This window comes from Alligator sinensis, unplaced genomic scaffold, assembly GCF_000455745.1.
Source record: "Alligator sinensis unplaced genomic scaffold, ASM45574v1 scaffold1261_1, whole genome shotgun sequence".
NCBI lineage: Eukaryota > Metazoa > Chordata > Crocodylia > Alligatoridae > Alligator > Alligator sinensis.
The window spans coordinates 194,267-205,368 of NW_005842789.1; the positions used below are offsets into that span (position 1 = coordinate 194,267).

Genomic DNA, 11,102 nt, shown 5'->3' on the forward strand with positions numbered 1-11,102 from the left:
GTAAAAGTCAAAGTTTGTCTCTCTCACCGCGTCTAGCCATCCATCCATTCATCCCCACACGTCTTCTTCTTTCTGTCCTCCTATCTATCCTTTTATAATACAAGCGGTAAAACGTCTGTCTGTCTGTCCATATCCATCAGTCCATCCACCCGGCTACATGCCCCTCTCTTTTTGCCTATCTATCCAATTTTTTTATAATAAGGTACTTAAAAAGTCAAAGTTTGTCGGTCTTTCTCTGCCTGTCTATCTCCATACACGCCCCTATCAGTCCGTCCGGCTGTCTATCTGTCTAGCTATCTATCCAATCTATGTATATATGTATCTATCCATCTATCGCCGCAGAGTCTCTCCGGCCCCCGGCCCCGCTGGTGGCTCCGGCTCTGGGGAGCCAGGAGGGAGGAGGCGGCGGCTCCGAGGACGTCGCCCCTCCGCGCTGCGAGTGTCGAGTTGCTGGTCTCCGGTCGCAGCCTTTCCCCTCGGCTCTGTCCTTGGGCGAGCGAAAAGTTTTGTTCGAGGGAGAAAGGGAGGGATCAGACCGCCCGGTCCCTCCCAGCCGCCTCCCTTCCCCTCCCCTCCCTTCCCCACAGCGAGCGAAAGGGGGCGTTAGCCCAGGAGATCCCCTGCTAGGGAGCGAGCGCTTCAATCCCAGCTGGAGCGAAATGTAAATACCCCCCTTCATTGCTTCCTCCAGCGGTGCCTTCATTTCCCCTCCCATCCCGGACCTGTTAGGAGGAGCCGCTGGGAGCTGGGAGATAGTTTGTGTGAAAAGACAAGACAAGACAAGAAAAGACAAGAAAAAAAAAGAGAAAATCAAGGCAGAGGGAGATCCAAAAATACAGCTGCGAAAAGTCATTTCCAACAAACCCAGCTTCCCAAGAACTTCCCCAGGCGTAGCCCCAGCCAGAGGGCAGGTCTGCCAGCTCCCTGTCTAGAAAGTCCCTCGCCCCAGCGGTGGGGACAAGCACTTTCAAGGAGAACGATTAAAAAATAAAAGGGTCTCAGGGCTCGGGTCCTAGCAGGGGCCAGCTTCATCAGCCATGCCTTTGCCCTGGGCGGGTGTTTACAGCTGCGATACCTAATACAATCCGATGTGTGCTGTGTATACAGCAGTAACATTCACGCGACATCGTTGTACAATGGGCACTGCTGGATACAACACACTACTGGACTGAAAGAGCTAGCTCTAGGATCGTTACAGCTGTAATTGCATACATCTCTTGTTACCGTATAGGAAATACGTTCGACGACTTTATAGTATTAGATCTAAGGTTGTAGGTGTTTGTGGGTGTGCCCTTACCCATCTATGCTTTACGTATCTCGGTTCAGGGTTTCCTCTTACACAGGTATCTGACACATGCGAGAGAGGATTGCTTGTGTATAACTGTGTAACTGTTGTATAACTGTATTCAGAGACCTTGTTCACCTAAATCTAAACGTGTCTGCGAGTGTACGGGTCTTACGTATATGTACCTTCTCCTTGTACCTTCTCCCTGGAGTTCTGGTCCAGGTGTGTGTGTGTGTGTGTGTGTGTGTGGTGTACAACACCCATCTGCGATGCTTGCCAATTTCTTAAAGCAGAGACAGTTTTATGGACAAATTGAGACTTTTTAATAAAGTCATCCAAGACTAAGGATTTGCTCCCATTGCAAGAGATTTTTATAGCTACCAAAACCTCGAAGACTTTCCTCTCCAGATGTTCTGGAAGACCGTCAGAACAACTTGCTGCTGCTGCTGCAGCTGTCCTCATGACGAAATCAAAAACTAAAAGCTGCTACAGTGTTTTATAATCTGACAGCATCTAGCCTTCCAAAGAATGCAGGTTGCTCTTTGCTTTATACCTATCTGACCCAGATGCTCTGAGTATCTCCCACTGCTGACAGGCTTTTTCTTCAAAGGGTTGTCTTCGGTGATCCATCCATTAGGATAAAAAATGAGCTCTCATCCTCTTGCATTTGTTTTGGGAAGGGGAAAATTATTTAAACAACTGTATCTCCATTAAATGAGGGAAGTCAGGGTGGAAGACGGATCCCTCTGCTTTCTGAAATAGTTTCACAAATTGTATCTGTCCTAGAATATATGTAATCTAAAAAATGCAAAAGTGGAAATGTATGTCATGTGTATAGTAGAGTAGAGTAGAGTATTATTCACAAATCACAACCATGATAATGGGAGCTCTTTTTACTTGTATAATTGTATTTGAGAGTAGTGTTTTTTTTTAGGAATATATCCAGGTCTCTTAAATTATTTTTAGTTAGAAATTTTCTTTCAGTCCTTTCCTTTTAAAGGAAGGCTGCATCTATGACTTGAACAAACTCAATAACTTCTTAAAGGCCATCAATAGCCATGGAATAACAATCAGGTAGCAAGTAAAATTAACAGGTATTGCTCCACTTTTTCTTTCTCCCTTTTTTAATTGTTGCCAGTTAGACTTATGTTGATAGGAAGGCACGATGTCTCTAGCATTTCTCCTGGAGCAGATAGCTGTGGTTCTTTGGAGCATGTTCCTTTAAACAACCTCTTTTTCTTTTTTATTTACAATAAACACATTTTTGTTAATGAAACCCTCGCCCACTTGCAATTTCCACCCCCACTCTTCCCCAAACTCCATAAAGCTCCTTCTTTGCATATCTGAGCCCTGTTATGTTGGGCTGGGTTCTTTTGAGGTCAAAGGGTCACTCTGGGGGCAGCAGGGTCATTGTATAGCCATCATGGGTCAATAAGCAACTGGTCAGGCTCTCAATCCACATCAGGCCTTGAAGAGGACTGGGAAATGGGAGAATCCATTCATAATAATAATAAACTTGTCAATCAATAACAGGCATGAGAAATACTTTGTAAAAGGTAAAAAAAAATCTTTCTTTTTTAAAGTTTGACATTAAACGTTACACAGAAAGTTTTTTGAGATGTTTCCAATTTGCCTTTTTTTTTTGCTGTCTTGAAATTTTATTATAGATTTAAAAAAAAAAAAGGCACCACGAGTCAAAATAGCTGTAGGTATGATTTTCCATGTGACAAATAAAAACTGAATTAGGTAGAGAGGAAATATTCTTTGAGGGGAGGAAAGGGAGGTGTAAGGAATATCCGATATTTTTTCCTTGTAGAAATCATTACAATGTGTACTAGATCTTGGCCTACCCTTTTATTTTTACTGATATTAGATTTTATATTAATTTTTAGTAGAACTTTCAGTGCAAGGAATAATTAATGGTAGAACCTTGGCTTAGTAGCAAAAACATAAAATTTCAAACCTTTTACTCATGAACTAAATTAACAACAAAATAACATGTTAGAATTGTGAATGATTTAAACGAAATATAAGGCATGTATGAGACTTTTATCCTACTGATTTGCCTGGATGAGATTGGAAAAAAAATACAAACTAAGATGTCTTCAGAAGAGAATTGTTACAGAGTACAAGACCTGGTTTTATCATTTCATCAGCTGCAAACTTAAAAAAAAAATGTTTCTATCTAAAGGGAGGCAGAGGTTTGAATTAAAAAATCAGAGAAGAAACAATTAAATCACGGTGTAATATGGAAAACGTCAAAGGAAGACAGAAAAATGATGCAAATTCTCTGCTGGCTTGAAGATTGATGCATGAAATCTTCTTGGGAATCTACAAACTCATTATTCTTGTCTCCCTTTTTTAGAGGTTTGCTATTCTTTGAAAAAAATACAGTTCTTTGCACTGGCGTCAAGAATAATGTTCAAAGGCATTGGGAAAAATAGGAGAGTTAAAAAAGGAGGAAACAGTGAAAATTTTCCCTTTCAAAATTCTCACGGCTGCCTCAGAACAAGCAGGGCTTAACAAACTTTTCCAACATGGTTCTTAAAAAAAAAGGTTTTCCCTGCAGGGGGAAGGCTCCTTGTTGGAACTATTTAGTTTGATTTGGTTAAGAAAACAAACAAACATTTTTTTTTTCAAACAGCACTGTTTATTACTGTATAATTCCCTTCAGCTGTTCCCTAGAAAATGTGGTTTCTTTTTTTAAAGCATAGTGAAAGACTATTTATTAAAAAGATGGAGATAAGGCAGAAAGTACTAAAAGACCAAAAATGGGGTGTTTTAATTTAATTCCATGGATGATGCGTTTTTTAATTCACTGAGGGGATCTTTTCCCCCAAGCCACTAAAACCATGCAAATGAACTATGAAGAAAAACAAAACTTTTTCCTCCCCACCTTTCTCTCTCTCTCTCTCTCTAATCTTGATGATAAAATCATTTCAGGTTCTACACCATGAAATATTTTGCTGGAGCCTTTTGCTAATAGGGTTGAACACACCAAATCTAAACAGATCGCGGTCCCATTGCTTGGTCCTCGAAGCAAACCCTGAGCTATGTTTCTATTATTTGTCGCTGTTTATGTTTTAGGTCTATTGGTTTTTACTCCAAGCATTATTCTAAACGTTTTAAATGTGGTCAGAGTGGCACCATTTGGTCTGATGCAATCTGTTTCTCTCTCTAGGCCTCTCCTGCAGCTTGAACTCCGAAGTTTTGATCAAATTACATCATTTCTAAATATTTTCTTCCTCTTCTCCCTGGGCTTTTCTCTGAGCAAGGACTAGGAAAGGATCAATAGCAACAAGAACACAAATAATCGTAACAGGGCTAATCAACGCATATCTCCTCCAAAAATCACGGAGGTCCGACAGTGCCAGAAAACCCGCTTTCAGTGTTTTCATATTTTATTGCACCAGCAGGATTTGCATTTTTATGGCTCGCCAAAGTGAGTGGGTGTTTGCACCTAGGGGGTGGGGTGGGGTTTGGCCCGGGGGGGGGGGGGGGGGGGGGGGGGAAATGTCTGCAACCCATATACAGTGAAACACGAAATAAGACAACAAAGAGCTATCAGGATTGTTTCTCCCCGGTGTTTCTATAGGTAGATTACAGCGAGGGGAGTAAATAGACTCGGAGAGTTCACTTTAAAAGCTTGTTCAATGAATGGGTTTGATCACAAGCTTCTTAAACTTTGACGTCAAGCACTTCCAACTGAACTCAAGGGGAAGCGCCTGCCTTTTGCCCTCATCAAACTATGAAATGGGTCACAACGTGGCCAGTGGGGAGAAATGTTTGCAGGGCTACAGCTCCTGGGGGTAACTAGATTTGGTGTGTAACATCCAGGCTTGGCAGCGTTGTGGCAGTGTGGCAGAAAGGTGGATTCCTGTATGTAAGGTAGGTGTTTGAAAAGCTCCAGTCACTGCAAGCACGGGGGACACTTGTATTTCAGGGAACCTTTCAAACCCGGCTGAATAATGGCAACCCGAGCCGTGAACAGAGCCGGCGTGAGTGTGAATCGGCGTCTCTAACTCTCCACTTCTTCGACTTGTGAAACGCAACAGCAAGGTTATTTTGAAAGGCCAGGGCAGGAGGTGATTTGTAGAAATATTTTCATCCCAGACAGTTTAAGTACCTGTCAGGAATAACTGCCCCAGATCAAAATATTAGAAGCCTTAAACGGCGCTTTATATTCCCAGACAGTGTTTAGCTTTCAGAGGGAGCTGCCTCAATGCTGTGGATTATTTCAGATCCTTGAAAAATTCTTCTTAAAACAAGAAGCGGAGCGGGGGTGTTTTGCTGCCCCGGGAAAGGAGACGAGGGCCCTGCTGGCGGGTCAGGGGGTGCTCGCCCCCCGCCAGCACTGTCTAATTCTCCTATTGTAGGCCCAGGCCGCCGCGGGGCGCGGGGCACGCTCGGGAAAGGCGGCCGGGCTCTGCCGGGGCAGGGGGCACGCACTGTCCTGGGCCTGGGGGGCTCCTCCAGGGCTGGCAGGGCGCTGGCACGACCCGATTTCCATCTCAGCTCAGAAAAGGGAGGCACAGGCAGGCTGGCAGCCTGGCCCCGGAGCTTCCCTACCGATTCCACAGCCTTGCAGCCTGCCTCTCCCCACAGCTCTTCCAGTGACTGATTTTCTTCCCCACTGAGCTCTGTGCAAATGACTCCGGCCTCACGCCCCCCGCCCCCAGCCCGCTGCTTTCCAATTTGCACCTGTTTTTGGGTTGTTTCTTCAAAAAAAAAAACAACAACCTATCTCCTAGGCTGCTCGACTTGCTTATTTCCTTGCAGTAAAGGGCGTTGAACTTGAGGGGTCCGCAGCGGACAGCGGGGCTGTTGGGGAATAATGGGAGGAGGTTTGAGTTTCTCGCCCGGGTTAACAGCAAAGCCACGGGGGGAAGGAGCTCGCGTGTGCCGAGATCTTGGCGTGGTGCGTGTGTGCCAGAAACGAGCAGCACAGGCAGAGCTGCCTCTTCCATACACGGGATCCCAGCTAGATCCATTGTATCAGGGCAGGCTGAAAATGAAGCTCGAGGAAGGGCAGCTTCACGCCTCCGCGGAGGTTACAGATTCCCCTCCCTTGTGGGGTGAAACAGAGGTAGAGCCCAAAGCAATGATTTAACGTGGGTGCCAGCCAAGGGGAAACCCCGCTGTCCCTGCGGGGAAGCCGGTCCTGGGAGGGTCCTGAACTCCCTGATCACGTCCTCTGCTTCTCCCTATACCCGCGGGTGCCTTTCCCCGGCTGCCCTGCTGGGCTGCAGCTCCAGGCGGAGCTCTCCCCCTGGCTGGGGCGCCCGGCTCTGAGGTCTCCTGCTTTATTTTTAAAACGTGCCGCGGTGACAGAGCCTCGGCAGACTGCGCGGACAGGTCCTAGGAGAGATCACAGCCCTGACTGGCCCGATCCCTCTGTCTGGAGCCCGTCAGGGATGCACAGGGAAGCTCCAGCCCGGTTTACAGAGCTGCCTCCAAGTTCGCATCGTGAATTGTTGGCTGGAACTGTCCGGGAGGTGGAGGGGAAGCGAAGGACAGGATATGTACGCACAAGTATAACGTGTGTACACGTGCACACATGTGTGTGAGTGCATGGGCAAGGCTTGCCTACGCCCCCCCGGCCAAAGTATATTTGGTTTGCTGCTCCCGTGCCACCTCCCCCCTCCCAGAATTGGGCTCGGTTGCAAACTAAATCCTCCCCCTGCCTGGCACAAGGGCAGCTTGCACGGGAACAAACGTAGGGGAGGATCCGGCTCCAGGACAGTGGCTGCACCAGGCTGGGGGAGGCAGAGCCCTGCTTCCAGGCGAGGCGGCGGAGTGCGGGGGAGCTGCGGGCAGCGAGTCCTGCCGCCTGCCGAGTCCCGTGGCAATGCGGATCTCCCAATAACCTGATAACTTTTATTGCTTCCTGCGGAAACAGCCAGACCTGACAGGTCTAAGGGAGAAATTCCCCAGGGCTGCCTTCTGGATCAAGATTACCGCATGAGATCGCCCTGGCTTTATTGTCCTTTCCATTCACGTGCGGGGGAGTGGAGGTGGTGAGATTGGAAAATCCATTTCCCCTTCAGTCCCCGTCCCGTCCCCGTCCCCCGCCCCCCCCACCGTTTTCTCTCCTGGTTAGCTGAAGCTGGCGAGCTCTCCCTTGACTGCCCAGCTTGCAGTGCAAAATGGCTTGGGAGCCGTTTCACCTTCTGGGCTGCGAGGCGACAACTTCAGTCTCTGCCCCCCAGGATCTATTGCTTGGGAAGAGAGTGGGAGAGCAGCCCTCGGGACCCCGAGCAATCAGTAGACACAGACTCGAGAAGCCCTGATCCCCTTAAGTATGGGCAGAGCCCACTGAATGTGTAATTCAAGGCTGAGGATGATACAGGCAGGGTGTAATGTGCGCAGGATGGTGTACACACTAAGTGACCCCTGACAATAGAAGCAGAGAGGTTTAGCAATCCAAGCAGAAGGCGTTTTAGGGCTGATAGAAAACCGAGAGGTGCGCACACGTGCATGTGGGCACACGCCAGCACTGTGCCCGCCTGTGCACAGGCTACTGCTGCCTGTGCCTGTCTGCACGCCCTGTGCAGCCAACTGCGTCCCCACGCTGCACACTCTGGTCTCGGCCCCTGCGGGCTGGAGGCTGGGATTGCCCTACCTCGTGTGCAGGCTCCGTGCCCACGGTATTGGACGTGTTTAGCCCTGCTCCTCGGTACAGCTCCCTGCTGGGTTTCGCCCAGCTGTCTCTGTCCTATAAAGCCCTTGGCTAGGGGGACTGTCTGGATGTGTTGCCTGAAAAACTGCAGTCTGGCTGACCTGCTTCATGGAGAGGGGCGAGCAGTGATGGCTCCCCCACCCCATTCACACGCACACACACACACACACACACTTCGCAGCAACAAGCTGCAGTCTCCTCAAACCGGCCGCTTTCCGTCCATCGCCATCCAAACTATTTTCCCCTTCCCTTTGACCAAACAAAGACGATTTTTGTGTTTGTGTTGGCCGGATGATCTCTGCTCGCAGGAAACTTTCTGCCCGGAGAAAGCGGGGCTGGGGCGTGCTGGGTGGATGCAGGGAGATCTGAAGAATGTAGCGCTGTCTCTGCTGCAGCAGGGCCACGAGCTTGTCATATGGGTTTTGAAGGGAAAGCTCCCCACATTGATCTCTGCTTTAAACACACACTCCCTCCCCCCCCCCCTCACGCCCCCTAAATGTCGATGCAGTCCCAGGCTGGGCGGCGGTGGCTTGTGCAGAGCGAGATGAGGATGGGACATGTGAATCAGGCAATCACAGCCCCAAATTTAAAGCAATGGCTGATTTATTTAGATTTGATTTGATTTGACTTGATTTTCCAACACGCGCTCTGGAACGTGGCGCCTCCTCCTAGGGGATCGGCCCTGGATCACAGCAAGATCGCGTGTAGCTGAGGATACGTCTAGCTTCACAAATCACCATCATTACTACTACAATTATCATCACCGTCACCATTATTACTATTACTGTTATTACGACTATATTATTATTATTATTATTATTGGTGGTGGCGGCGGCGGCTGTGGTGGTGTTACTATTATTCTCCTATCGGATGCTGCTGTTCGAGTCACAAAGGCAGAGGCAGGATAAAGCCAACTTCTCACCCGCAAGGCTTTCTAGGGAGCATCACACCATGGGACTTCCCCTCCTCCCCCCTCCAAAAAAAGTACCCCCCCAAAAAAACCCCAAAGAAGTGACCTGAGACAGAGATGGGAAACCCCCTCCCGCACCCACCTCTGGGGCAGCAGCCCTCTCGCTCGAGCGGCTTGCAGGTTTAGAAGGGAGAAGGGTCAAATGGGACAAAAGAGCCCAGGTTTCTTCTCTTGGCGTCAGAAATCTGCAGTGCTGCTCTCGGGGAAAGATAGCCGGGTTAGGATTACCAGGACCCAGGCTATCAAATGCAGAAGGAGCCCAGCGCCTCCGAGTTTGCAAGGAAGTTAAGCAGCAGGCACCACGATCAGCCAAATAAGAGCGGAACCCAGGAATGTGGAAGGGGGAAAAAAGATGAGAAGTGAAGAAAGGGACGTGGTGAGTAAGAAGAAACACGCTGCCCTTTGCTTTTAGCCCTGCGAGTGTTGTTGAGACGAGCCTTACTTTCTAGGCTGGGCTCATTTCAGCTAATAAATACAGCGACTGGCAATGAACAAGCATTCGGCTTCGGTTTAAGTGATGAACGGCTCCAGATTCATTCACTGTGAACAACTTGCTGAGAGCAGTGACCTTTTCTGGACATATATATTTAAAAATACAGATTATTTTCTGCAAAGCGTCAAAATCCCCCTGTATTTCCAAAAAGAGCGTAAAAAATCGCTCAGAATAATCGTATGTAAGAAAAGGGATGAAGCAAATGGAATGAGTAACTAAAGGTGGAGATGACGTGCAGAGCTGCTGGAAAGGCGAAGGTTTCTCAAGGGCGTTCAAATTCCTTCGAAAAAGCCGCCGAAATTTGCAATATACATATATATGCATATTGCCTTAAAATATGGACGCGTTTTAAATGATTGCACGAATGTTGGAAAATAGAAGCCCGTCTCTCTGCGTGCACACTCACACGCGTGCAGGAGCGGGTGAATACACGTCCATAGGTGTGCAGGCGTATATAACGCGTGTACAATCGGCACCCCGAGAAAGTGCGATCGCCCTAGCTCTCTCTAATCCGGCAAGGCGCTGATGGGCGGCTTGATATTTGTCTGCATGGCAGCAGCGTGGTTGTTAAATGAAAGGCTTTTTTTTTTATGAGTGTTTTACACGGGGGTGTGTGTGAAATGTTGGGGTTTTATGACATCACAAGGTTCAAGTACCCAATCAGCTCGCAGATTTGAGAAATTATTTGGTGGGGTGTTTCCTATAATATACTGTACTCAGGAGCCTGGCTTTAAGAAAGAAGCCGAGCAAAAGGTGGGAGCTACATGGATTCGCGTGGGGTTTTTTCCCCTCTCTCCTTGCAAGATCCCCTGTGCTACCGTTTTTAGCCCCCCCGCCCCCCTTCCCTCCCACCCCACCCCGGTAGCTTTGTTTGCTTAGCATCTCCCTGGCACTGCAGAGCTCAGGGGCTGCCTGGCGATTCCTTTCCCGAGAGAGTCTGTTTGAAGTGGGCGGTGGGGGAAGCCCGGAGGATGCAAGATGTTTGACTTCTTGATTTCTCTCCCTCTCTCTCTCGGCTCCGGCTCGGGGAGGGGGGAGCCAAGGAGGCGAGCCCCAGCGCCTGAGGAGCACGGGGGTGTTGGGAAGAGGCTGCAGATCCTTGACGGGGGCATTTGAAAGGGAAATCGCCTGCTCGGAGCTGCGGCCGCCGGGCTGTGCGCGATCGAGGAGCGGGACACGCTATGCCCCCGGCCCCTTTGAGAGAGACCAAGGCAGTGCTCGTGGCAAAATGTTCCTGACCTGCGACGGGACCTTGGGGATTGTTCCAGCCACCATGGATTACAATGGGGACGCCAGGCCCGGGGGTTTCCACGCCGGCTACCAAGAGATCGAAGGGATCAACCTGGGATACTTACAGATCAACGGCACCCAGATGTTTGCTCTGGCTCAGGTCCTCAGCGACCTGTTTAAGGATATCCCCCGCACCACCATCAGCAAGAAGATGGAGACGCTCAAGATCAAGAGCCGGCGCTGCGACCTCCAGGAGCTCCGCACCCTCAAAGCCATCCACTCCGTGCCCACCCGCGCCGTGAAATGCTCGCTCATCTCCAAGGCGGACCTGGAGGCTCTGTGCACCTCCTGCAAGAGCCTCGGCCCCGGCCGGAGGAAGAGGAAGAGGAAGAGCAAGCGGAGGGAGCAGCTGCTGCTGCCGGGCCCGGGGGAGCTCTTCCACTCC

The 11,102-nt window shown here is 49.2% G+C and overlaps 1 protein-coding gene across 1 annotated transcript in view; it reads left to right on the forward strand.

Moving 5' to 3' along the window:
* Positions 1 to 8,566: 8,566 nt before the first annotated feature.
* The window catches only part of EPOP (elongin BC and polycomb repressive complex 2 associated protein), a 4,234-nt gene continuing 1,698 nt past the window's right edge, over positions 8,567 to 11,102 (forward strand). Inside the window, exon 1 of the mRNA XM_025191132.1 lies at positions 8,567 to 11,102. Within this exon, the coding sequence (XP_025046917.1) occupies positions 10,656 to 11,102 (447 nt within the window). The 5' untranslated portion in view covers positions 8,567 to 10,655.